Source organism: Gobio gobio, assembly GCF_949357685.1.
Source record: "Gobio gobio genome assembly, chromosome: 4".
Classification (NCBI taxonomy): Eukaryota; Metazoa; Chordata; class Actinopteri; order Cypriniformes; family Gobionidae; genus Gobio; species Gobio gobio.
The window spans coordinates 27,149,953-27,174,284 of record NC_137100.1 but is presented as its reverse complement, the minus strand read 5'-3'; the positions used below and the strand labels follow the sequence as shown (position 1 = coordinate 27,174,284).

Here is a 24,332-nt window from a genome sequence, read left to right as displayed (position 1 = left end):
TGTATTATCGTATATGCTGCCTAATTTGATGTTTTTAAATAAACACTATACAACAACTATATAAGTGTTAGGGCTGGACGATATGACGATATATAACATTGAATTAAGTGAGACTTTCCTTAATTTAGACCTACCTGTATTGTATTTATATAAAGCGGTCACAGGCAAATTTGATTTATGTGTTTCCCCGACGTCGAAATCAGGCACATATAAATGTCAGGAAACTTCATCCTGGCTGCATGTCACTATCCATGGATCACTGGATCTTTGATAAGTTGTAAGAAACACTATATGGAGTCCAACCTTTAATTTAAACTAAACAATCGTTTGTTTTACTCGCGTTTTCGCAGTTTCCCCTATTAACTCCAGTCATGCAGCAGGCTCTTACCACTCAGTCCAACTGAGGGGGCGTGTTCCGGCGGGAAAGTGACGTCAATGCATACCCTCTATTTATCATTAGGAAATTCTGCTGCACCTGCAGAACTCCAGCTTTCCACAGATCTAAGAATAGATATAATGTCGAGCAAAATTGTTAATATATGGCTCCATCTAGTGGTAGTTTTATCCGCTTTTGGCAAAGTCTCACTCATAATTGTCTTCATATTTGATATCACAGGTTTTGAACCTGCTGGTTCTAAATGATGACCTGCCTGAGGTCGATGAGCACTTCCGGGTTAGGCTGGTGTCAACTGAATCAGGTGATGGGAAACCAGGTTCCACCCCTACCAGTGGAGCCAGCATTGACCCAAACAATTCCATCAATAATATTACTGTCAAAGCCAGCGATCATCCATATGGTACATTGGTATATAGATATATCGTTTTTAGCATTTTTAGCTATATTATTTCATTTATACAGCCACACATTATAAATGACTAAATATTATTATAATTTCAGGCCTGCTGCAGTTTCAAACCACCCCAGTGCCCGTGGGCATGATCAGACCCTTACTAGAGGAGGCGCATTTGACTGTTCAAGAGGAGGCTGGTGTGGTCAGTCTGCTGGTGGCCAGAGCACAAGGACTGCTGGGAAGGGTGATGGTGGGCTATCGTACGTCTCCATTCACAGCTGCTGGTTCAGAGGACTATGAGGTATCAACAGCTGTTAAACATGAAACATTTTATTTTTTAGTTTATACTTTTCTTCAGCAAGGATGCATTAAATCAAGTGACAGTAAAGACATTTATAATGTTTAAAAAATATATATATATATCAAATAAATACTGCTCTTTTGAACTTTCTATTCATCAGAGAATCTTGAAAATCATGGTTTTCACAAGATGCGTTTTTTTGAACATTGATAATAAAAAGAACTGTTACTTGAGCAACAAATCAGCATATTTTAAGGATTTCTGAAGGAAGGATCATGTGACACTGGAGACTGTGTAAAACAATTCACACTGCTGAAAATTCAGCTTTACAATCACAGGAATAAATTACCTTTTAACATGTATTGAAATAGAAAACAGTTATTTTAAATTGAAATGCTACTTTTACAATATTACTGTTTTTACTGTCTTTTTGATCAAATAAATGCAGCCTTGGTGAGATTAAAATACTTCTTAAAGCAGCACTAGGTAGGTTTTGCTCTCGGGGTCCCCCTACAGTTGGGAAACAGTATTGTTCTCTACTACTGTCGTAAACTGTCATTCTACATCAGGGGATGCGCACGTGCATTTATTGACATGACAACCATGATAGCCCTGAACACTGCAGGAGTTCACATGCAGGTGTTCTGCTTGCGTCGCGTGTGAAATGTCTTCATCCCAGGTAACGTTACAGTGGCATATGTTTCAGCATGTCATATGAATATAATTTCATGGGTTTTATTTTTTTTCAAACGCCAAATGATCGTGCTGCTCACGTTTACAAGCCAGCGTCATTATAGTAGCCTAGTCTATTGGTTCCCGTTTTACGGAATCTATATGATACTTCAATTCAATGTTTGAGTGGTAGGTAATAACCATATGTCGTCAATATTATAATATCAAGCTACCATAGATGAATCTGCAAATTTGAAAAATCGATTTGCATTATAGCTTGAGGCAAGACAAATAAACCAATATCACAGACATGTTAGGTATCCTAAAATATGATTTTGTACGTCTTACGTATTTACTTGCAAGAATGTAGCCCCTCCTCCTTCAGCTCACGCCAACGAGCAAACGCTGGCCCAATGTTGATCCTCGTCCTGCCTTTAATCCGATCACTTTCTCGTTTCCTCTTTTTGCTTTCCTCCGACAAAACCTTTGCTTTCTTATTTTTCTGTGCTGCTTCGGCCATGACTATAACATTCGGCAAACAAATGATAGTTGGGCTCGCACGTCCGAATTTAAGGAAATGGAGGTGGTGGTGGAAGTGACGTATATGCCGTAAAGCAGTCGAATTTTGTAGTTCTTTTTTTACTACACGAAACCCGAAGTTTAAAAGTACGATTAAAAACGATACAGACCCCGTCAGGCTATGGCAGACATGTCATTCAACCTATTGTAAGTCGATGTATCATCACAAGAGGTTTGAAAATATATTATAAAGGTTGAAAAGTTACCTAGTGCTGCTTTAAAGACAACAAAGAATCTTACCAACCCCAAACTTTTGAACAATATTGTGTACATTTTCAATCTTTGCTCTCTTAAACAGTCCAACAAAAAGAGAGTCATTTTCCGTTACCAAGATTGCCTACATAAATTCCTTTGTATATTAAAATGGCACAATTCCTTTCCATCTTCTGACAGGACACAGAGGGATTTCTAGACTTTTTGCCTGGCGAGAGATTTAAGTACATCAATGTGACTATTATAGACAACTTGGTGCCAGAGTTGGACAAAGTCTTCAGAGTGGAGCTCTTTAATCCAAATGGAGGAGGTAAGAAAATTTGTGTCAGTTAAAAACATGCTTTTCAGATTGATTCTGTGTCCTTTCTTTTACCTTCACTATTTCCGCATGCATGTCTCCTGTGGGCTCCATTCATGCTGTTTGAGCATGATTATGGAACATTCTGTTTGATATGTCCTATGTGTGATTTCCTGTTATCTCTGGGATGAATCCTGTGTGCTCCTGTCTGGCTCCTGTGTGCTCTTTTAGTGGATCCAATTTTTGCAAGCGAAGGCAGTGGAAGTGGCGAAAGCGACACTGACCTCTTTCTTCCATCCTTTCTCTATCATTATGGTAAGATTCTTAAGCCTGCATGCATTTTCGTGTTTAAGTGTTTACTCTTCCCTCATTCCCATTATTCACTGTGATACCTGACGGGATCCTGTGAGAAAATCTCAATCTAAAGCTTGACTTTAAATCTAAAGTGCCTCTTAATATTGTCAAAGTTCCCTTTAGGTCGAGCAAAATAGGTTTTATTTGTTTTTATTATTTCCTAACTACTTGAATAGCTCCTGCTTTGGCATTTCAGAGGCACTCCATGCCCCATTATCTATCATTTGTGCCTTGGCAGAGCTTTTCAACAGAACTTCTTTTAACCTATGCTAATTCACTGCTTACTGTGCTTTTTGTTTTGTTCTTCTTTCTTTTGTTGATTTATTGTGTAATTGAGGTCACCCCTTACACAAGCTTTATTTTGTAAGTCCTAGATTAAAAGTTGTAAAGTTTAAGAGCTGCCCATAACGGTCAAATCCTGTAGACTCTGGATTGTTGACCCTGATTTCTGCCAAGCTGTTTACATTGTGCTAAGGCCTGTGAGCAATACCAGTAGAGACGTGGGAAAAGCAAATATCCCTCATGTTTAAGGAAGGCCAGTATATATTATGTTTTGAAAATGTCAAGGTTCACCTCTGTCACGCATCTTGGTGGCCTTCTTTAGAATGTGTCTAAGAGGAGTAATATAATTGGTGAAGAGTTTTTTTTTTTTTCTCTTCTTTTACATCATGACTTGTGTAATGATAATATTCCTTTCTGCTCTGAAGCTAACCTGGGTGCTGCTGCTCGTATCATCGTGACCATCGCTGCCTCTGATGAGGCTCATGGCATCTTCCAGTTTAGTGCCGATTCTCTGACTGTTAACGGCACAGAACCTGAGGAGGGCAAGAGTACTGTAGGGCTGCAGGTCTGTACTAGTTTTTAAACATCCATCCATTGTTATTAAACATCCATTGTCTCATCTAATAATTTATAAAAAAATGTGTGAAACTGCAAACACACACACACACACATATGTATATATATATATATATATATATATATATATATATATATATATATATATATATATATATATATATGTATATATATATATATATATATATATATATATATATATATTAGGGGTGGTACGGTTCACAAAACCCACGGTTCGGTTCGTATCACGGTTTTAGGGTCATGGTTTTCGGTTCTGTACGGTTCTTGTTGTTGTTGTTTTTAATCGTTAACACTCCAGAAATTTACTTCAGCATATGATATATAGCTTAATCATCCACAATTGTTATATCATGTAGAAGTTGTTTCCTAACTGGCTGTCTACCGAGTCCGACACATTGGCGTAACATTTTTTATGTTAATCATGTCAATTTTGATCAGAACAATGCACTGTGGCTTTAATTCAGCTGACCTGATTAACAAATTTCACCATGAAGTGTTCCGTGTGTTTCACAATCACCATATGACATCCAGCGCTGTGAAAAGAAAAGAAAAAATACACGAAAACACAACACTGACAGAAGTTTTCGCCCAAACTTCAAAGGCATGTTTAAATTATTAAAACTAGAAGCATATCTTAACTTTTAAATGTTACATTTATCATGTGAACAACTTATATACAACATGTTATATGCATGGGTGTATGAGACAGAGGGGAACAGGTCTCATTTGCAGCAGATATATGCTCCCATTATAAATCAAAGCATGAGACAGACAGGGGTCGGAGGAGAACACCGGAAAATGTGACAGAATGGATAATATTTGTCTGTATTTGCAATACATGAGCCGCGGTTCAGCTGCGCGAGACAGGGCGCGCGCGGCTCCCGCTCTCCATACGCACTGCATCTGCCCTGCTTGCTATATGTCGCTGGCGCATCCTCCAACTCCAGGCAGCCTTCCTTATCTCTCCCGCTTGCATTTCTACATGTGACGTGACCTGCAGCACTCCACTTTTACTTTATTTTACTGTGTGTCCACACACACACCTCTTATTTCGCGCAAAAAGGACACCCACTGTCTGAGGTAACATACAGGCACGAGGATACATTGCGCATGAGTCGAAACCGTGCGCCGCACACGCTCCGAACCGAGACAAGCGAAGCGAATGGTTCGTTTTTTTTTCATGTACCGTGCCACCCCTAATATATATACATACACACAATAATGCTCGTTTTTGCTCTTTATATTTAACCCTTAAGTGCATGACTATTTCACAAATCTGATCTATATCTAACACTGATGGATCTCTACCTGTCGCAATAATATAAAACTCTCCTGAAATTAGTGTAACAATTACAGAAAAATAAAATAAAATATATTTCATACCTTTTGGAGCTTGGAAGGGTTCAGTTTGAGCAGATGTTTTATACCATCATCACTGTCCTCGTCAGAGCTCATTTCCCAGTATATTCAGCATCTGGTCACACTTATTATTGTTTCGTTTTCAGTCTGCAGTAACTATGAGTGAAACTTCACTTCATCATGGTGTATCAGACATTGCCACCTTGTGGAATAAAGGTGAATTGCACTTATTCCGTCATTAAAGATTAAAATTATTGTTTTGGAGAAAAAAATGTACGCACACTTTTACACATCTCGGGCCGTTAGCGACCCTATACAGTTTTTACAAAAAATGAATGGAAAAACAGGCATTCTTTTAGAATTTTATAATTTTTTTTCTTGTTATATTGTTTATAATGAATGAATTGAGGAATACAAAGAAGGCTGATGTCTAACTTAAAAAAATGAATGAGGAGGAGGGTAGTGAATGACGTCCCGGGTTGCTAAAGACCCGAGGTATGCAGCTTAGTTCTGTCATGAAACTCTAGATGACACAGGCTGATGGGTCCTTAACCCAAGCTGATGATAATTACAACGTTAACTATTTGGCACAGCTGATTGGTCCATGTTGCATCTGCAGCCAATGAGCTTGCTGCTCAACATTTAAATGGCTGGTTACCATTCTCTATAGTAGTTGCAGCGCGCTTACAGATTTCATCTAAAACCCTTCACCTCCCCAGCTCCACCTGTATAGATCTGCTATGGGATAATTGTCATGTATGTATTGGCAGTAGTAAGTTACTGTACTTGCTCTGCAGCAACAGCAATAATAATAATCATCAGCAGCAGCACCAATCTACAACAACACAAATAATCAACAGCAGCAGCAATTCAGCAGCAGCATAAGACAAAACAAGACAAAATACATTAACATTCTCATATCCATTACCATGCTAAAAATCTTCCAGAGAGTTGTCATGAAAGAATTAAAAATATTACAAACTAATTTGTTTCATTCAAGTCTGTAATCAAGTCATGTGATGCAATAAACATGCAGACATAATATTATAGACAAGAATTGGAAAAAAATGCACATGTAACTGACACGCAGAAGGTTGCTGGTTCGATCCCAGCGGTCACCACCAGTGTTTCCTTGAGAAAGGCACTTTACTCCATGTTGCTCAAGGGGGATTGTCCCTGTAATAAGGCCACTGTAAGTCGCTTTGGAAAAAAGCGTCTGCCAAATGTATAATTTAATATAATATAATATAATATAAATATATAATATAAAAGCACCCTCAGTTGATAATGTAATAATATACTGGCAAAACCGAGCTCTGGAGAGCGTCAAATGCATCTATTTACAGCAAGTTTTTGCAGCAGTGAGTAATGTTGCCAATCACAGTTGATCTCTTGAACGTAATCAGAGGTGTTTAAGTTAGTCAGAATCTTTTTATTCAGTTCTGATTTAATGCAGGCTTGTGAAACCTCTCATTAACAAACAAATTCAAGACACGATGCAAGTAAGAGATTTATTGTTGACATTTTTATAACTGACAAAGCAACAGCATTTTAGTAATCGTATACAGTCTATAAAATGTATTGAATAAAACTATTGTTGCTAAGAGAACCAACAGCTAATTGCATGCTGCAACGTTTCGGAAGTGACATCTAAATATAAATGCCACTCTGCACGAGACATACAGATACATTTTATTACGTTTATTTAAGCATTCAGAACAGCAATTATTTGAAATTGAAATATAAATTATTTTTAGAGTCGTTAAAAAACATGAGATCCATATGAAACCAACATGAAAACAACTAGTACAGATGAGAGAAATGTTAATGTTTAATATGAGTACATTTCCTGTTTTTCACAGGTGATTCGTACCTTCGGCGCTCTGTCCAATGTGACCTTGTACTGGGAGGCAGATGCTAATTCAGAGGGAGAACTTGTTTATAGATCTGGAAACGTGACCTTTGAGGTGGGCCAGACTGTTAAAAGCATCTACCTACTGATTTCCCAAGATGACATTCCAGAACTCGACAAAAGCTTCAGAGTCCGCCTCACTAATGTTTCTCATGGTCGACTTGGGAAGGAAACTACTGCCACGCTGACTGTATTGGCCAGTGACGACCCTTATGGACTTTTTGTATTCACTGACAGCAGCAAGGTAGTCCGTGTGGCAGAAGCAAATGCTGTCATCACCCTGACCATACAGAGGAGAAAGGGGTTAATGGGAAGAGTACGAGTGATATACCGAACATTGAGGGACACTGATGCAGCTCCATATAGCACACCAGGAGTGGGTCGGGCCAGTGCAGGGAATGACTTTGTGGCTGTTGTGGAGTCGGTGATATTCTCAGTTAATCAAAGTGAAGTAAATGTGACCCTGAGGATACTGGATGACGAAGAACCAGAGAGGGCGGAGTCTGTGTTTCTGGAACTCGTCAATGTCACTTTGGTTGAAGGGCTGCAACTTAGACCAGGTAAAAGTCATTTGGAAGATTTAATTATTATATAAGAAATTTGCAAAGCAAAGTCAGGATGTGTACTAAGAATAACTGTTGGTTTTCCAGTTGCTCTTTCCCCTCGACTTGGCCCACGGAACACCACAGTTGCTCAGGTCATTATAGAGGCCAGCGATGATGCTTTTGGGGTGCTACAACTGTCTTCCGTAGCAGTGAGCGTGCCCGAGTACTACACCGGACCTATTATCAATGTAACACGTGTTGGAGGGATTTTTGCTGATGTGTCCGTCAAGTTCAGAGCAGTGCCAATGACAGCTAGAGTGGGTGAGTTTTGGAAGATGAATTTCAGCTAATATGAACCTTGCCTCCTCCTATTTTACTATTTTATTATTTTAGTAATAAAATAGCTTCACTATTGAATCACAACATTATGTTTCTCAGCAACAAGTGTTATTTATTTTATTTTTTTTATCTAACAAGCCGTAACTGACGAAAATAACCGTCATTTTTACCCTTCCGGTCAAATATTGTGCTGCAAACATCAATAACAGCCTTAAAGGTGCCGTGTGTAAATTGAGTGTGTATTGCAATCGCCCACCGCTCACCCCTCTCTTTCGAAGCACATAGAGAAGCTACGGTGGCCAACACAGGACAGAAATGTTGTCGGCGGAGAGAACAGAGAGTGTCTAGCGCTCTGTAGAGCAATTTGTCCGTTTAGGGCTACTGTAGAAACATGGCGGCACAAAATGGCGATTTCACTGTAAGGGGACCCGTGGTGTATGAAGATTGAAATGGCTCATTCTATGGTAATAAAAACATAACGGTACATTATGTGTAAGGTCTGGAAACCACTGAAAACATAGTTATGTATATTATATTGCATTTCTGTCAATAGACCTTCATAAATACTACACACTGCACCTTTAAGTGGACAATGCTGGCAAATAACCATGGTATAAGCAGGATAATCCACGACTAGTGCATTAAATGATTTGTACCAACTAAGAGAGCACCAAATCAGCCTATTAGAATGATTTTTGAAGGATCATGTGACACTGAAGTCTGGAGTAATGGCTTCTTACAATTCAGCATAATAGATTATATTTATTAATCTTAAGAATTATACTTTAAAATATGTTAAGATAGATTTTACGTTTTTCAAATTTAATAATATTTCATAATTTCACTGTATTTATCAAGTAAATGCAGAATTGCATGTTTCTTCATTTTAAATGTAATGGAATGTTTATGGAATTCATGGAATATTTATTTTAAAATTAAAGTAATATATATGTTTCTGTTTCTGATATATAGGTGAGGACTACAGTGTGGCCTCTTCTGATGTCGTTTTGCTGGAGGGAGAGAGTAGCAAGCCTGTCCCCATCATAATCATCAATGATTTGGTGCCTGAGCTGGAAGAAACCTTCCGAATTGAGCTTCTCAACCAGACCACCGGAGGAGCTCTCCTGGGGGACCTCACACAGGCCATCATTACCATCCTACCCTCAGATGATCCATATGGATCTTTTGGTTAGTTTCTTATGAATAGCATGCTTGTCAAATGCAACATGTGTTAAATGTTCTACATATCGCTGATGTGGTGACACATAGCTGAAGAGATGTAATTCATTTTTGATTGTTAGTTTTTCAGGCCGCACCCATCACAGTTGAGGAGCCAGAAGTAAATGCATTTGAGGTCTCCCTACCCATAGTGAGGAACGCTGGAACTATGGGCAATGTCGTTGTCCAGTGGAGAGCCACAGTCAATGGGAGACCGGCCACTGGTGATCTCCGACCTTTGTCTGGTGAAGTCAGGTTTGATCCTGGAGAAACATTAAAGACCCTGAAAGTGGAAGTTTTGGCTGATGATGTACCTGAAATTGAAGAGGTAAGTCTTGTTTTTTTAAAGCTTCATAAGGATGTATGAAAGCTCTTTTTTTACTTAAATGTATCTGTTTAATTTAGGTTATAAAGGTTCAGCTTGTAAGTGCCACAAATGGTGGGAACATTGGGCCTGAGAAAGAGGTCGATATCATTGTTCCTGCCAATGACAACCCTCACGGAACCGTGTACTTTGAGCAACCAGTATACCGCGTCCAGGAGCCACTGGAAGGGTACTCTATTGCTAACGTTACAGTTCGAAGAAGGTAATGTGCCTTTGTGTCCCATGTTTTTAAACTAATTTTATTTTGGACAGTACATTATGTTGTTTTGTGTGTGTGTTTCCACTGCAGTGGTGGTCATTTTGGCATGCTGGAGATCGTTTATAGCACCTCTGAGATTGATATTGTAAGCAATGCTCTAAGGGAAGGCCGAGATTTCCTGGTTTACTATGATTCTCCATTGGCTGGAGCGCCATCTAATGCCCTCCGCAGACCCATCAACATCACCACAAACACAAACGTCTTGAATTTCTGTGCAGCGTTCTGCCTTAGAGAGAGAGCTTGCCAAGCTTTCAGCTACATCACCACCCCCAGTGTGAGTTGCTTCTGGGTAACATCTGGGGCCAGACAATTGAGTTCTTCCCCACAAACCTTCACTTATTTAAAAAACACCACGGCGGCCGCCTCGCTGTTTAGCTCACAAGCTGTTGCTGGGAGCGACTACATATCTATGACGGCTCAGACCACAACCATGCTGGACAGATCGGGAGTCACTAACCTCACTGTACCCATCTTGACTGACTCTTTGCCAGAGGTGGATGAGAGTTTCATGATTAAAATCCTGAAGGTTAGCTTGGTCAACATGACTGTAACTGCCAAGAACTTGCCAATGATCCAGCAACCAGACATAGCTTTGGTGACTATAGGGATGAATGGAGATGCGTTTGGAATATTTCTGCTCTACAGCATTAACCCCAATGCCACTCAAGATGGGCTGTATCTGGAAGTGAGGGAGGAACCCAAAACTACAGTGCTGCTGGTCATTGAGAGGAGAGGAGGCAGTATGGGACAGGTTACAGTTGAGTGGAAGTATGTTGGTGGCAGTGCCACACCAAACGCTGACTTCAATGGGACGGGGGAGACCCTCATCTTTGCTGAGGGTAAGTCTTGACTATGTGTTTTTGATGTATGGACAACACTAGCCACAACAAGTCAAGAGAGCTTCTTTAGCAATATGTGCTTTTTACATTTGGCCTTTTCACACTTGAAAGTATTTTGTTTTACTTTGTTTCACAGTGGTCATACTTCATCTTGACAGAAATAATCAAATAAATAAAAAAAAATAAAAGTGTGAAAAGCATACCACTTCTTCATTTCCATTCCATTCTTCATTTTAACACTTTTGCAGTAGATAAATAACCTCCTGTACGTTCCTTTAAGGTGATGTAAAGAAGACCCTTGAGTTTGTCATCATGGATGACACGGAACCTGAAGACAATGAGACTTTACAGATTGGGTTAGTGAGCACTGAGGGTGGTAGCCGTATCCTTCCCAGTTCGGACACCGTCACCATCCTCATCCTGGCCAATGACAATGCGGCAGGGGTTGTGGGTTTCCACACAGCCTCACGATCGGTCATCGTCAGAGAGGGTCAGTGTTTTCTTTGACTTCCAATATTTAAGACCACAACTTATAACTATAACCAGGGCTTGACAGACATTTTTTTGCTCACCAGCCACTGTGGCTAGTGATTTTCTAAAGTTACTAGCCACTCAGTATTTTCACTGGAAACAATTTTACACATACACATGCGTTTTCTTTCTCAACTGTTTACGTTCACTTAAAACATAACTGACTGTGTTTACGTGAATACTCACCAAGACTGGCATTTTGACAATATTTTGTGTATACTTGACTGTTTAGTCAAAAATGTGTATTTCAGTATCGCCATTTATTGCAAAATCAATATTTTTTTACAACATTACATTGCACTTTGTTTATTTCAGATGTCTTTTTAACAGACTACAATTGAGAGAAAAAAAAAATTATATATATATATATATATATATATATATATATATATATATATATATATATATATATATATATATATATATATATATATATATATATATATATATATATATATATATATATATATATATATATATATATATATATATATATATATATATATATATATATATATATATACAATTCAACCTGCCAAAGTGGCTAGATTGACTGCATTACGCGCCACTGCTGAAATCCACCCATATTTGGTGGGTTGGCGGGTGTTAATGTCAAGCCCTGTCTATAACTATGTTAGCATCCACACCAACGAAAAATAACATTCTGTTTATTATAAGAGGATGCTCAAGTTCTTTAAAGTCAGGTGGATTCTGATTGGCTCTCAATGTTTTCAAATTTTTTATCGTTCATCAGCTGGAAAGAATCATTTTAAAAGTGTTTCCAATGATATTGTTATAGCTGTAGTGTGGAATTAGCTGTTCCAATAGAATTAGAATGATGATTGAAACGTATTAAAACTTTACAGTTAATATCATTGGTGTGAACAGCCCTTTAATCTTGTTGGGTGGGTTTAAGAGTACCACAATTTATTTAACTTCTAGTAGTGGTATGTGCAGGTGTGGAGGCATTTGAAACATGTTGTAAATGGATAATTAGGCATCAGTTTGTGCTCCATAGTAACTAGTAATATAGTACCAAGATGAGATGAGTGAAGAGGGATCTGCAACAGCTGCTACATTGGGGGAGATGGTTTGTGTCATCATGCATGCATGCATGACAGGACACGTGAATTCTATCCCTGTAGTTGTCTTTACAACTAGAATACTAGTTAATCTAGTCAGCAAAGAAAAGGAACTCTTATAGAAATAACATATCAGGCTGAAAATGTCAGTTAATGGAAAAACATGCAATATCAACATCTTATTATCCGCTATGCATGGTTAATAGCGAAGATTAGATGTTCATTGTATTCAACAGGTGAGAGTTTGTCTCTGCTGGTGGAGAGATCAGCTCCTGCTATTGGAAATGTCACAGTGGAATGGAGAATTGAAGGCCCTCGAGTGTCAATGACTTTTGCAGACACCTCAGGAACTCTTTTTTTCTCTGAGGTAATGTAGAAAAACATGCTGCTTGACCAAATCATTTGAGCATTTCTTTTAAACCGTCAAACCCATGTATTGGTTTAATATTGAAATCAAAGGACAATGAGGATTAATGTTCTGCCTCATTTTCTGTTCCAGGGAATGTTAAATAATACTATAGTGTTAAAGCTACTCGAGGATACCACACCAGAAGAAAGAGAGGAGTACAGAGTTATCCTATCAAATATACAAACCAATGGTATTTATCAGAAACACACACAGGATTGTTACCATGTTTAGCAAGGCCGCTGGCATTTACTGTTAGCATTTATACTTGCAACAATCTAAGGATGTTTACATATTTGAATAGAAAACAAGTTAAAGATTGGGGGTATTAAAATTGAGATTTTTTTTACAGTGTTAGCTGTTGTCTTATTTCACTTAACATATTATGGACGCGTTATGTTGTGCTTTATTCTATACACAACCTATTATTAGGGGTTCAAGCATGAAATGCTGAAACCCTATTGTAATTGTAAGGATTCGTGAAACGCATCGTGCAGGCCAAACCGTAAGGCCTAGAGACATGAAACCTGGCCAGATGGTAGGCCTCAGTTTGGGGACAACCTATCAGAGTATGACCCCGGATGGCCCGTAGGTGGCGCTACAGCAACCAAAAGTTCAAAATTGCTCATAACTCTTAGACTGTTTGTCCCAGGATCAAGTGTCTTATATCGTTGGAATCCTTGGCTCAAGGCAGACAAAATGGCTATCTCCGATTTGGATGTAGGCAGGGAAAATTTTCTGCTATGTCGAATTTTGTCCAAAACCTACTTTTGCGAACTAGTCCCTGGTTTTTCGCCCGATCGGAACCGAACCAGTCTAGGACAATTCTCTGGACTCTCTCGATCAATAATTATCAAAAAAAAGTTGAACTTTGGCATTTGGCTGGCTGTAACAGGGTCATTTAGAAAAGGGGCGTGGCAAAATACACTAAAAAGCCTATACATCCCAAATGAAAACTCAGAACTTCACCAAAATTGATGAGCATATGTGTCAGAACATGTCGAGGAAGCATGCAGAGTTTCATGGAGATCGGACCATAGGTGGCGCTATAACTGGCAAAAAGCCTTCATTCTTATTAGGGGTTCAAGCATGAAATGCTGAAACCCTATTGTAATTGTAAGGATTCGTGAAACGCATCGTGCAGGCCAAACCGTAAGGCCTAGAGACATGAAACCTGGCCAGATGGTAGGCCTCAGTTTGGGGACAACCTATCAGAGTATGACCCCGGATGGCCCGTAGGTGGCGCTACAGCAACCAAAAGTTCAAAATTGCTCATAACTCTTAGACTGTTTGTCCCAGGATCAAGTGTCTTATATCGTTGGAATCCTTGGCTCAAGGCAGACAAAATGGCTATCTCCGATTTGCTCGCTCTTCAGGCGCCAATTTCGAGTAAATTGCATTCTTTTGAAAAAACAATTTTTGCTGAATTCTCCTAGGTTTTTGGCCCGATTGGAACCAATCCACTGCAAGAATATTCTCTGGAGTCTGACAATCAATAATCATCCAAAAAATTCAAAATTTAAATTAACGGTCGATAAGGGGAACCAAAATCTTTGATGGCACTAGGGCCATTTTTACTAAAATGGTTATAAATTGTGAACGGAAAGAGATTTTTTTGCTAAACCTGGGATACATCTTCGTGAGCTCAATCTGAGATCATTTGAAAAAAATTGCAACAATTGGCCACTAGGTGGCACTATACAATGGTTATAACTTGTGAACGGAAAGAGATATTTTTGCTAAACTTGGGACACATGTTCATAAGCTCAATCTGAGTTGACATGAAAAAAAATCGTGACAATTGGCCACTTGGTGGCGCTATAACAGTGAAAAAAATCATGAAAATAGCTATAAGCGCACCCAACCGTTAGTCTACTGAAAATTGGCATGCGGTGTCTTTGTCCAGGGTGCCATGATAGTCTATGAGAATATTGGTGTATCTCAAAAAACTCAGTATACGTCATTGGCTTTGCCTTGAAGGAGCCTTAGAAGTTTCAAGCCCGTGTTTTTTTCACAGGAGTGGCCTCCTAAGAATCCTTGCCGAGTCCAACAATGCCAAACATGCCAGGTTTTGCTTTATGGTTTTTGTAAGTGTCATTTAGAGCTTTAAAAAATTGTGGTTATCTTCAAAGCCGTTAGTCTGATCGAGACAACAACAAAAAAACTAAGGAAATTTGAAAACATAGGTAAATAGCTAAACAATAATGCCAAAATGTTAAAATTATGATAGAAACTGACAAAAAAAAATATTAAATCCAATCAATTTCACCCATGGATCATTTTGATGCTCTCACATGTTTGAAACGAACAATGATGGATTGTGATGAAATTTGTTTTGAATTGAGACTGGCGAATCCCCGTCCATACTGTCAATGACCGTTCGCAAAGACCCGCCCACTTTAGTTACTGTTGCAAAACTGACAAAAAAAATTATTAAATCCAATCAATTTCACCCATGGATCATTTTGATGCTCTCACATGTTTGAAACGAACAATGATGGATTGTGATGAAATTTGTTTTGAATTGAGACTGGCGAATCCCCGTCCATACTGTCAATGACCGTTCGCAAAGACCCGCCCACTTTAGTTACTGTTGCTATGTCTGACAAGCGATGCCACTCTCACACCACACCAAGTTCTCACACAGTGAAAAATACATTGCGGATCAGAGAAAAGACTGCGCGCTGACAGACGAGTACTTTTGATATGAAACAAAGTCTCACCTTTCAAATGTAGTAATTTTTTAGAGACATTTAAACAATAAATACCATTTTGTGACTCTTTAATGTGTCTGATAGATCGCTGTAGACTAGAGGCTCAGTTAAAGCTGCTTGTGAACCGATCATCTCTTCCTTCTAGTTAATTTATATCATTAAAATAAACATGAATGAACATAAAAGGAATGTTGTTTTAAAGTGCTAAGACGTCAGTACACTTTGTTTTTCAAATTTAAATCCTCCTATGTTAATCTACTAACTTTCCTGACTGCTTTGTTGGACAAAATGGCGGATTATGATTAGTCAGATCGCCTGTCAATAAAACTGTTGTTAAATGCTTGCTAAATAAAACTTAATGTCTTTTGATGCTTGTGTGCTTAAAGGCCTTAACTGCTTGAACCCCGATAAATGCTGCTTGCAGCTTTAATTTTTTCTTTGTTTATAATAATAATTTATAATAATTAATTCTCTCAGGGGTGACCAAAACGGGCGTGGCAGCTCTGAGCGCCCAGGGTCGTGAAGCAGTGGTGAGCGTGGAAGCTAGTGACGAGCCGTTTGGTTTGCTCAGCATCGCCCCCTCATCCTTAAAAATTACCACAGATGAGAAAGACACCACCATCCGGATTTACATAAACAGAGAGTTTGGTGCATCAGGTTAGTTATACTAGAAAAAAGCTTGAAAAATCAAACCGTGTTTTCCTGAAGTTTGAGAATGTAAATACCGGTATTGCTACTTTACCCCACAGGTGCTGTAAATATAAGCTATGAGACCGTGCAAGGCTCTTTGCAGGACCTCAGACAGACTGATGGAGCTCTAGCCCAATCAGGCCAGGACTTCAGATACGTCTCCAGCTCTGTGATCATGCAGGATGGACAGACATCTGTGTCCATCCCCATCACCATCATAGATGTATGATGCTGCTGATTTAACATTAGCGCCTTTCACACATACAGTTTTACTGGTAAATTATTGTTTACAAATCATGTGTTAACATGACCATTTAATAAGTACCTATAAATCAGTTCTGGCAATTTTCCGGTATTACAAGTTGTAACATTACTGTTATGATGCTATGTGTGAACAAATCAAATCAACACTAAATAAGATTACCTTATGAGCAAGTACGAGGTCAGAACGTGCTGATGTAAAAAGTTTGCTTGCACTCGTCACTCAGAAGTACAAAAAATTTCGTCAAATTGGACAAATACTGAAACTAGAACGGTTCTTCTAATCTATGTGGATGAAGAAAACAGCTCTGCGTTTACAGGTAATTTCAGATGATTGACATCACAGAGTTTACCGGTATTTTGGTATTGATGTCCAGTCAAGTCACCTTTATACAAGACTTACAATATTTTCTGCTATTTAGAAAATAACAGAATCATTGATTCAAACAGAAATGAATTCTGAGGTAAAGCAGCTCTAAAAGACAATAGTGTCATTATTCAGCTGTAGTCAGCTCATTGTTCAAAGGTTCACAGGTTCAAAAACTGTGTAGAGTTAAACAATTATGAAATAAGTTCAATTTAACTATAGCAACTCTACAGACGAGACAACAATAGTGTTGTTATTCACTTTGAGTCAATTCAATGTGTGAATGGTATCTTACTGGTAAAAAAGACAGAATGCCATTGCCTGTGTAAATAAAACATTTCTGTATTTATCAGAAAAGTTAATTTTACAGTAACCTACCGGGTTTAATGTGTGAAAGGTACTAGTGACTACATTTTAACATTTTATTGTTAATAAATTAAGAATGATTTTTAGATACTAATTCAATCCAATATATTTTTTATCATGTTTGAATTAATCAAGAAGCATATTTTTTCTTTCTTTTTTAACAGGATGACATCCCTGAGCTGCAAGAGTTTTTCTTAGTCAATATAACATCAGCTGTCCTCATAACCACCCTTCCAACTGCCCCTAAACTAAGTAAGATGATTAAGAAGATAATTAAGCTGATTGAACCTTTTAAATAATGTTTTATATTCTGTAATTATTCGCTTTGCTTTGTCGAATGTGCCATATTTATTTAGGCTTTAGGGTCTTCTTTCAATTATACTTTCATCTTGAACTTCAATCTTGTCTCACATCCTTTCCTAGAGATTTACTATACATTGAAAGGTAATGGATACCCACACCTGTGCTTGATATGCTGTAGTGCTTTTTTACTTATTGTTAGTGGCATTTTATATATTTAACATAACTGACCACGCACCGCAGTCTGATCTATATCATTCCCAAAGACAGCCCACTCTCCTCGCTTATAATCAGTGATTTGTGAAGAGTATTGGTAGATGACTATTAGTGTAGTAATAGAGGATGATTAATATTGTGACAGATGTCCTTGTTTTGATTTGTACTTTTCCTGAATGTGCGCTTCATGAGAACCCCAAAGCATGCTGCCATTGTCCATTATTCTATCCCTTAAATTCAGACCGTTCATTCATTAAGTTCGTTTGTTCGTTCGTTCAATCAATCAACCAATGCCCATCTTTCCAGATACTGAAGGCCTTGTAGCAGAGATCAGCATCAATGCTAATGATGGAATCCAAGGGATCATTGGCTGGCAAAACATAGAGTATGAACTTCCCTTCTACTTTTTTTTTCAATCTTTGTTAACTTTGGTATCTCTCAGAGAGGCATTAATGTTTGGTAAAAAATATTGTTTATCTTCAGCTACGTGGTAAATGAGACGATTGGTGTACTAAATCTGGTGGCCTACCGTGATGCCGGGACGTATGGAAATGTGTCCCTGTTCTTTTATGCCCAGAATCTCGAGGCTCAGTTGGGTCTGGATTTCAATGCCACTCCATCAGTAAGTCACAAACGCTCTTTCTTGTTTTTATCATTAATATCATGAATTATTCAGTATTTGTTGTTTGTTTATTGAGCACATACTGTATATTACACAGATAATTCACTTTGTGGGTGGAGAACGGCACAAGTTTATCGAAGTCCAGATTTTAGATGATGCCATTCCTGAAGGCGATGAGACGTTCCAGTTAATTCTAGCAAACCCGTCGACAGGGCTGGAACTGGGAGAGAACACTACAGGTCTCTTATGCTGGGAGACACTAAACATTAATGTTCAACATTCAACTTTCCATGACTCTACAGTACGATGTAATCTTCATCTCATGTATTTCCATAGCTACCGTGACTATTCTGGCCAATGACGATGGTCGTGGAATCATATCCTTCAATAACAGTGAGCACTTCCTGTTAAGGGAGCCGACCTCTGTGTCAGGTCTGGGCGAGAGTGTGGCCACCCTCTACATTATACGGGACCCTCCTCAGGGCACATTTGGCACAGTAACGGTCCAGTTCACCATCACTGATGCCAATGGATCCCTGTACACTGATGATCTTACACCTTCCTCTGGCTTTGTTGTGCTTGAGGATGGAGTCAGATTCAAGGTATATAAAGATCTTATTTATCAGTTGCCCAAAGTATTTAGGTTTTTTTTTTGGAAAGTTTCCTCTTAAAGTTTAGGAATGGAAAAAAAAAAAAATTAAAGCAGCACTAGGTAACTTTTCAACCTTTATAATATATTTTCAAACCTCTTGTGATGATACATCGACTTACAATAGGTTGAATGACACGTCTGCCATAGCCTGACAGGGTCTGTATCGTTTTTAATCATACTTTTAAACTTCGGGTTTCGGGTAGTAACCCGAGAAAAAGAACTACAAAATTCGACTGCTTTACGGCATATACGTCACTTCCACCACCACCCCCACTTCCTTAAATTCGGACGTGCGAGCCAAACTATCATTTGTTTGCCGAATGTTATAGTCATGGCCGAAGCAGCACAGAAAAATAAGAAAGCAAAGGTTTTGTCGGAGGAAAGCAAAAAGAGGAAACGAGAAAGTGATCGGATTAAAGGTAGGAGGAGGATCAACATTGGGCCAGCGTTTGCTCGTTGGCGTGAGCTGAAGGAGGAGGGGCTACATTCTTGCAAGTAAATACGTAAGACGTACAAAATCATATTTTAGGATACCTAACATGTCTGTGATATTAGTTTATTTGTCTTGCCTCAAGCTATAATGCAAATCGATTTTTTAAATTTGCAGATTCATCTAGGGTAGCTTGATATTATAATATTGACGATATATGGTTATTACCTACCACTCAAACATTGAATTGAAGTATCATATAGATTCCGTAAAAAGGTAACCAATAGACTAGGCTACTATAATGACGCTGGCTTGTAAACGTGAGCATCGCGATCATTTGGCGTTAAAATTAACAAAACAAACAAAACCCATGAAATTATATTCATATGACATGCTGAAACATATGCCACTGTACCTGGGATGAAGCAATTCACACGCGACGCAAGCAGAACACCTGCATGTGAACTCTGGCTGTGTTCAGGGCTATCATAGTTGTCATGTCAACAAATGCACGTGCGATGCATCCACTGATGTAGAATGACAGTTTACGACAGTAGTAGAGGACAATACTGTTTCCCAACTGTAGGGGGACCCCGAGATCAAAAACTACCTAGTGCTGCTTTAAAGGACTTTTATTTTTTTAATTGGTCTGTTTTTTTCTTGAAGACATAAACTGTACATTTTACAGATTTTTAATGTGAATATTTACTAAAAGTATTTTTCGTTGTTGTATCATTTAGGAGTTCACTAGCATATAGATGATCTCAAACTAGCAGGCATGGACTAAAAGCCTTAAACCAGACATTTTGATGTCATGGGGGCTTTATATTTTTAAATTCAAGCTTTGAATTATTCTCCTGATTTGTGTAATAGTCAACTGAGCATGTATTATAATACATTAAAAGTCTATTTAAGTTGAGAAAATTCATAAGAAACCAGTGGCTTGTCAAAGAGGAGGCTCTCAATAGTATCATCTTTGTTTTCTAGACTTTAGAGATCTGGGCTGTTCTGGATGCCGAGCCAGAGATGAATGAGACGTTTACAGTGACTCTGTCCAACCCAAGTGGAGGTGCTCGGCTGGGAGACTCTTTGCAGACTTTTATCACCGTACTGCAGAACCAGGCTCCTCTAGGGCTGTTCAGAATATCACCATCATTTAATAGGTACATTTACAGTCTGTTCTAAATAGATGTCAAGCTTTTGTTACCACACACAGACCCACCCGACTCCTGCTTCTACTATATGTGTGGGTAACACTTTATTTCAGTGGTCCACTTAAAGGCCCTTTCACACCGGACACGTAACGAAAAAGCGAAGCGGAAAAATGAATATTTCATGTGTGAATAGTTGTCAAAACCATTCACATCAGCCGGGACGCGAATTTGCGACGTCTGTAACGTTTCAGAGCTCCAACATTCCAAAACATTTGCGGAGACAGCTGAGAAAACACGGACACTTCCTCATTCAGTAAAGACAAGCTTTTCATTTTCTTTAAAAGACCTAGAAGGTTTTGGGTGCACCCAGTCTTAAAGAACAGAGAGTCTGCAGGGGAGTATGCTAATCTTGTACAGGAGCTAAAACTTTATCATGGCCGGTTCCGCACTTACTTTCAAATGTCCGTGGGACAATTTGAGGAGCTCCTCTAGCAGCGCATCTGACGAGACAAACACACACTTCAGGAACCAATCAATCCGGAACAGCTGCTGTGTCCAGCTGTGTTTCCAGTTGAGTCACAATGTAAACATTTAAGTGCCACAGACGTACTGATGGAAACACATTCACCTTCCATAGTCGCGGGCACAATTAACGTAACGTTAGAAAAAAATCTAAGAGTTTTCACTCAAAAGATTATGTTATCATTGTCTGTAGCCTACCGTGGGCAAACACAGCTGCATCTGTACATCTGTAAACACAACTACAGCTGTAATCTCGTGAGAAATGCGATATCTGCCAAAGGTTAAAGGGTTAGTTCACCCAAAAATGAAAATTATGTCATTAATTACTCACCCTCATGTCGTTCGACACCCGTAAGACCTCCGTTCATCTTCGGAACACAAATTAAGATATTTTTGTTGAAAGCTGATGGCTGAGAAAGGCTTCAGATAGGCCTCCATTGGCATTCAGTACATTTACACTCACAAGACCCATAAAAGGCACTTAAAATGTCATTACAAAGTCCATCTCACCACAGTGACTCTACAATAATTTTACGATGCAACGACAATAGTTTTTGTGCGCAAAAAAAAATCAAAATAACACCTTTATCCAACTTGTTCTTGTCTTCTGTGTGTGCCTCCACGATGCATGCGCGAGAATATGACGCAGATCCGGCGTTCGGACACATGACCCAGAAGCGATTTGTTTACAAGCAGAGGAAGACGCGCGTATCTAAGCTGTTGAATTCTACATTGATCGTGCTTTAGGTCTCGGCGTAGTACTCAAAATGGGGTTAAAGTGTGCATTTCATGGATTCCCGAACCCCGGCGCTACGTCATATTCTCGCGCATGCGTCGTGGAGGCACACACGGAAGACAAGAAGATGTTGAATAAAGTCGTTATTTTGATTTTTTTTTGCGCACAAAAACTATTGTCGTCGCTTCGTAAAATTATTGTAGAGCCACTGTGGTGAGCTGGACTTTGTAACCACGTTTTAAGTGCCTTTTATGGGTCTTGTGAGTGTAAATGTACTGAATGCCAATGGAGGCCTATCTGAAGCCTTTCTCAGCCATCAGCTTTCAACAAAAATATCTTCATTTGTGTTCCGAAGATGAACGGAGGTCTTACGGTTTGTCGCTGCGAGTGTTAAAAAAATCGAAATTTTTTCGTGTTCGGTGTGGAAGCACTCATTACACAAACAGCTGATCAAAAAATAAAACCATTGCGCGAATTATTCGCGCGTCAAAATCACGTTCAGTGTGAAAGGACCTTTATTTGAAGTAACTTTGCAACTACATGTCAACTAGCAGACATTATAGTATTATTAGACAGTCTGCTTAATATCAGCTAACACTTTATTTTGATGGTCTCCCAACAGACATTCTACTGATTAGAAGTAACTTTGCAACTACATGTCAACCTATTCTACTAACCCGAATCCTAAAAGTCTACTACAGTCTGCTAATACTCTAATGACTGGTTGTTGACATTTACTTGCAGTTACTTATAGTTAGTAGAATGTCTAAAGTGGACCATCGAAATAAAGTGTAACCTACGTGTGTGTTCTCCAGGACTCTGGACACCATGACAGTGGAGGAGCGTACCGGTACGGTGTACCTGACTATATCTCGCAGTAATGGTCTGGAGTCAGCTGTCAGTGTGGAATGGGAGACCCGGTCAGGAACAGCATTTGGAATGAGTAAGAAATTGCAGTTTAAGTTTAATTCTGTGGAATTAAAACTGTATAACCAACGATTGTTTAATGTATTTGTAGGGGGAGAGCAGCCACTGCTGGCAGTGTTTCAGTCTATAAGGGACAGCTTGGCATCAGTCTGGTGTGCAGTGCCCAGTGAAGACTCTGCTCTGGTTCTGAGGCTGCCCAGAGGTCCAACTCAGAACCAGACTGCGCTCTACAAGTGGCAGGGCGTCTTAGTGCCTGTGGAGGTATGTTTTGAATTCAGTTAACAGCCCAATACTTTTAGTTTTGGTAAGTATTTGCGGGGTGGTATTCCCCCTCAGTTGAAAATTAAAACAGAAGTGCCGGTACGTACCGGCCCACTTCGAGCACTGGTTTTGTTAGAAGGAACTGCATTTTGATGATTGCTTACAACAAAATTAAACCAAAACTACATTCACTATAATTTTATGCCTGTTATTTTAATTAGTTTAAATAAAAAATAAAATAAAATAAAAAAATGTATTCAAGTTTATACTTTATCTTAAAAAGTATTTATTTTTATCTATTTGTGGATGTCTATTTTGTTTCTTTTCTTCACTCACTTTCACTTAATTCTTTTTTTCTCTTTCTCACTCTGTTTTTCATAGTTTGTCAGCATCCAGAATCCCAGGTCTTGTGTGAGTTTCACAGTAAATGGCTCCAGTTATGTTGCAGTTTCCCATGCAAACAGCACCATGCCATTAACTGCCACAGTCAGTTTATTTCGCATTCAGGCAGACCTCAACCTTACTCAAGTGAGTATGCTGCCGATTTTATCTTTTTCTTAGCTGCCAACAACAATACCTGCTTTTTTACTTATCATGTGATGATTGTGTAAACTGGTTTAACTCACTATAGTCAGATTTGTATTTTATAATGTAGTGTTTTTGTATATTGTTCAATGTTGTCTCCTTCTGTAGGAGCAGACTCTTACTGTGAACAGTTTCAGTGTTAAACACTTCTCCACTGAGCTTCAGCAATATTTGATAGCTTCTAGTGAGGTAAACTCAAACTGACACATTAAATAGAAACTTTGAGTTCTACGTGGGATATACATAGCATAGTAATAAGTAAGTAATACAATATTGAGATCATTTCCTCTATGTCCTAAGATCTTTGTGTGGACTGGAGGCTCATTTTCCCTCCATCAAAGTCTGGAGTTACAAGACATTACCACAGCCGTACCCTTCAGACGAGGCAGCAGCAACCTACAGCACCTGGCCGTGTGCAGGAACAGAACATTATCGGCGTGTCTCATCTACCAGTGGAATAATGGACGTTTCCAAAACCCTCAACCCTTAGCAGTCAATACTCTAGTCAAGCAAGTGGAATCATTTCAGATGGGAGGAGATACGTTTCTCTTCATCGTTACTGAAGGT

At 38.9% G+C, this 24,332-nt stretch overlaps 1 protein-coding gene across 1 annotated transcript in view; it reads left to right on the top strand.

Annotated features, from left to right (window-relative positions):
• Positions 1-24,332, top strand: part of adgrv1 (adhesion G protein-coupled receptor V1) — a gene marked incomplete at its 5' end in the record, with an annotated part of 162,086 nt that overhangs the window by 42,781 nt on the left and 94,973 nt on the right. Inside the window, 27 exons of the mRNA XM_079814345.1 lie at positions 617-797; positions 899-1,092; positions 2,746-2,866; positions 3,086-3,169; positions 3,916-4,055; positions 7,309-7,918; positions 8,009-8,224; positions 9,215-9,430; positions 9,544-9,788; positions 9,866-10,047; positions 10,135-10,943; positions 11,224-11,433; positions 12,793-12,923; positions 13,056-13,155; positions 16,154-16,333; positions 16,426-16,589; positions 17,525-17,612; positions 18,183-18,261; positions 18,360-18,498; positions 18,596-18,737; positions 18,835-19,100; positions 20,568-20,743; positions 22,808-22,935; positions 23,011-23,180; positions 23,562-23,708; positions 23,874-23,954; positions 24,066-24,330. Coding sequence (XP_079670471.1) covers positions 617-797; positions 899-1,092; positions 2,746-2,866; positions 3,086-3,169; positions 3,916-4,055; positions 7,309-7,918; positions 8,009-8,224; positions 9,215-9,430; positions 9,544-9,788; positions 9,866-10,047; positions 10,135-10,943; positions 11,224-11,433; positions 12,793-12,923; positions 13,056-13,155; positions 16,154-16,333; positions 16,426-16,589; positions 17,525-17,612; positions 18,183-18,261; positions 18,360-18,498; positions 18,596-18,737; positions 18,835-19,100; positions 20,568-20,743; positions 22,808-22,935; positions 23,011-23,180; positions 23,562-23,708; positions 23,874-23,954; positions 24,066-24,330 — 5,464 coding nt within the window. The remainder of the gene's footprint in view (positions 1-616; positions 798-898; positions 1,093-2,745; positions 2,867-3,085; positions 3,170-3,915; positions 4,056-7,308; positions 7,919-8,008; positions 8,225-9,214; positions 9,431-9,543; positions 9,789-9,865; positions 10,048-10,134; positions 10,944-11,223; positions 11,434-12,792; positions 12,924-13,055; positions 13,156-16,153; positions 16,334-16,425; positions 16,590-17,524; positions 17,613-18,182; positions 18,262-18,359; positions 18,499-18,595; positions 18,738-18,834; positions 19,101-20,567; positions 20,744-22,807; positions 22,936-23,010; positions 23,181-23,561; positions 23,709-23,873; positions 23,955-24,065; positions 24,331-24,332) is intronic.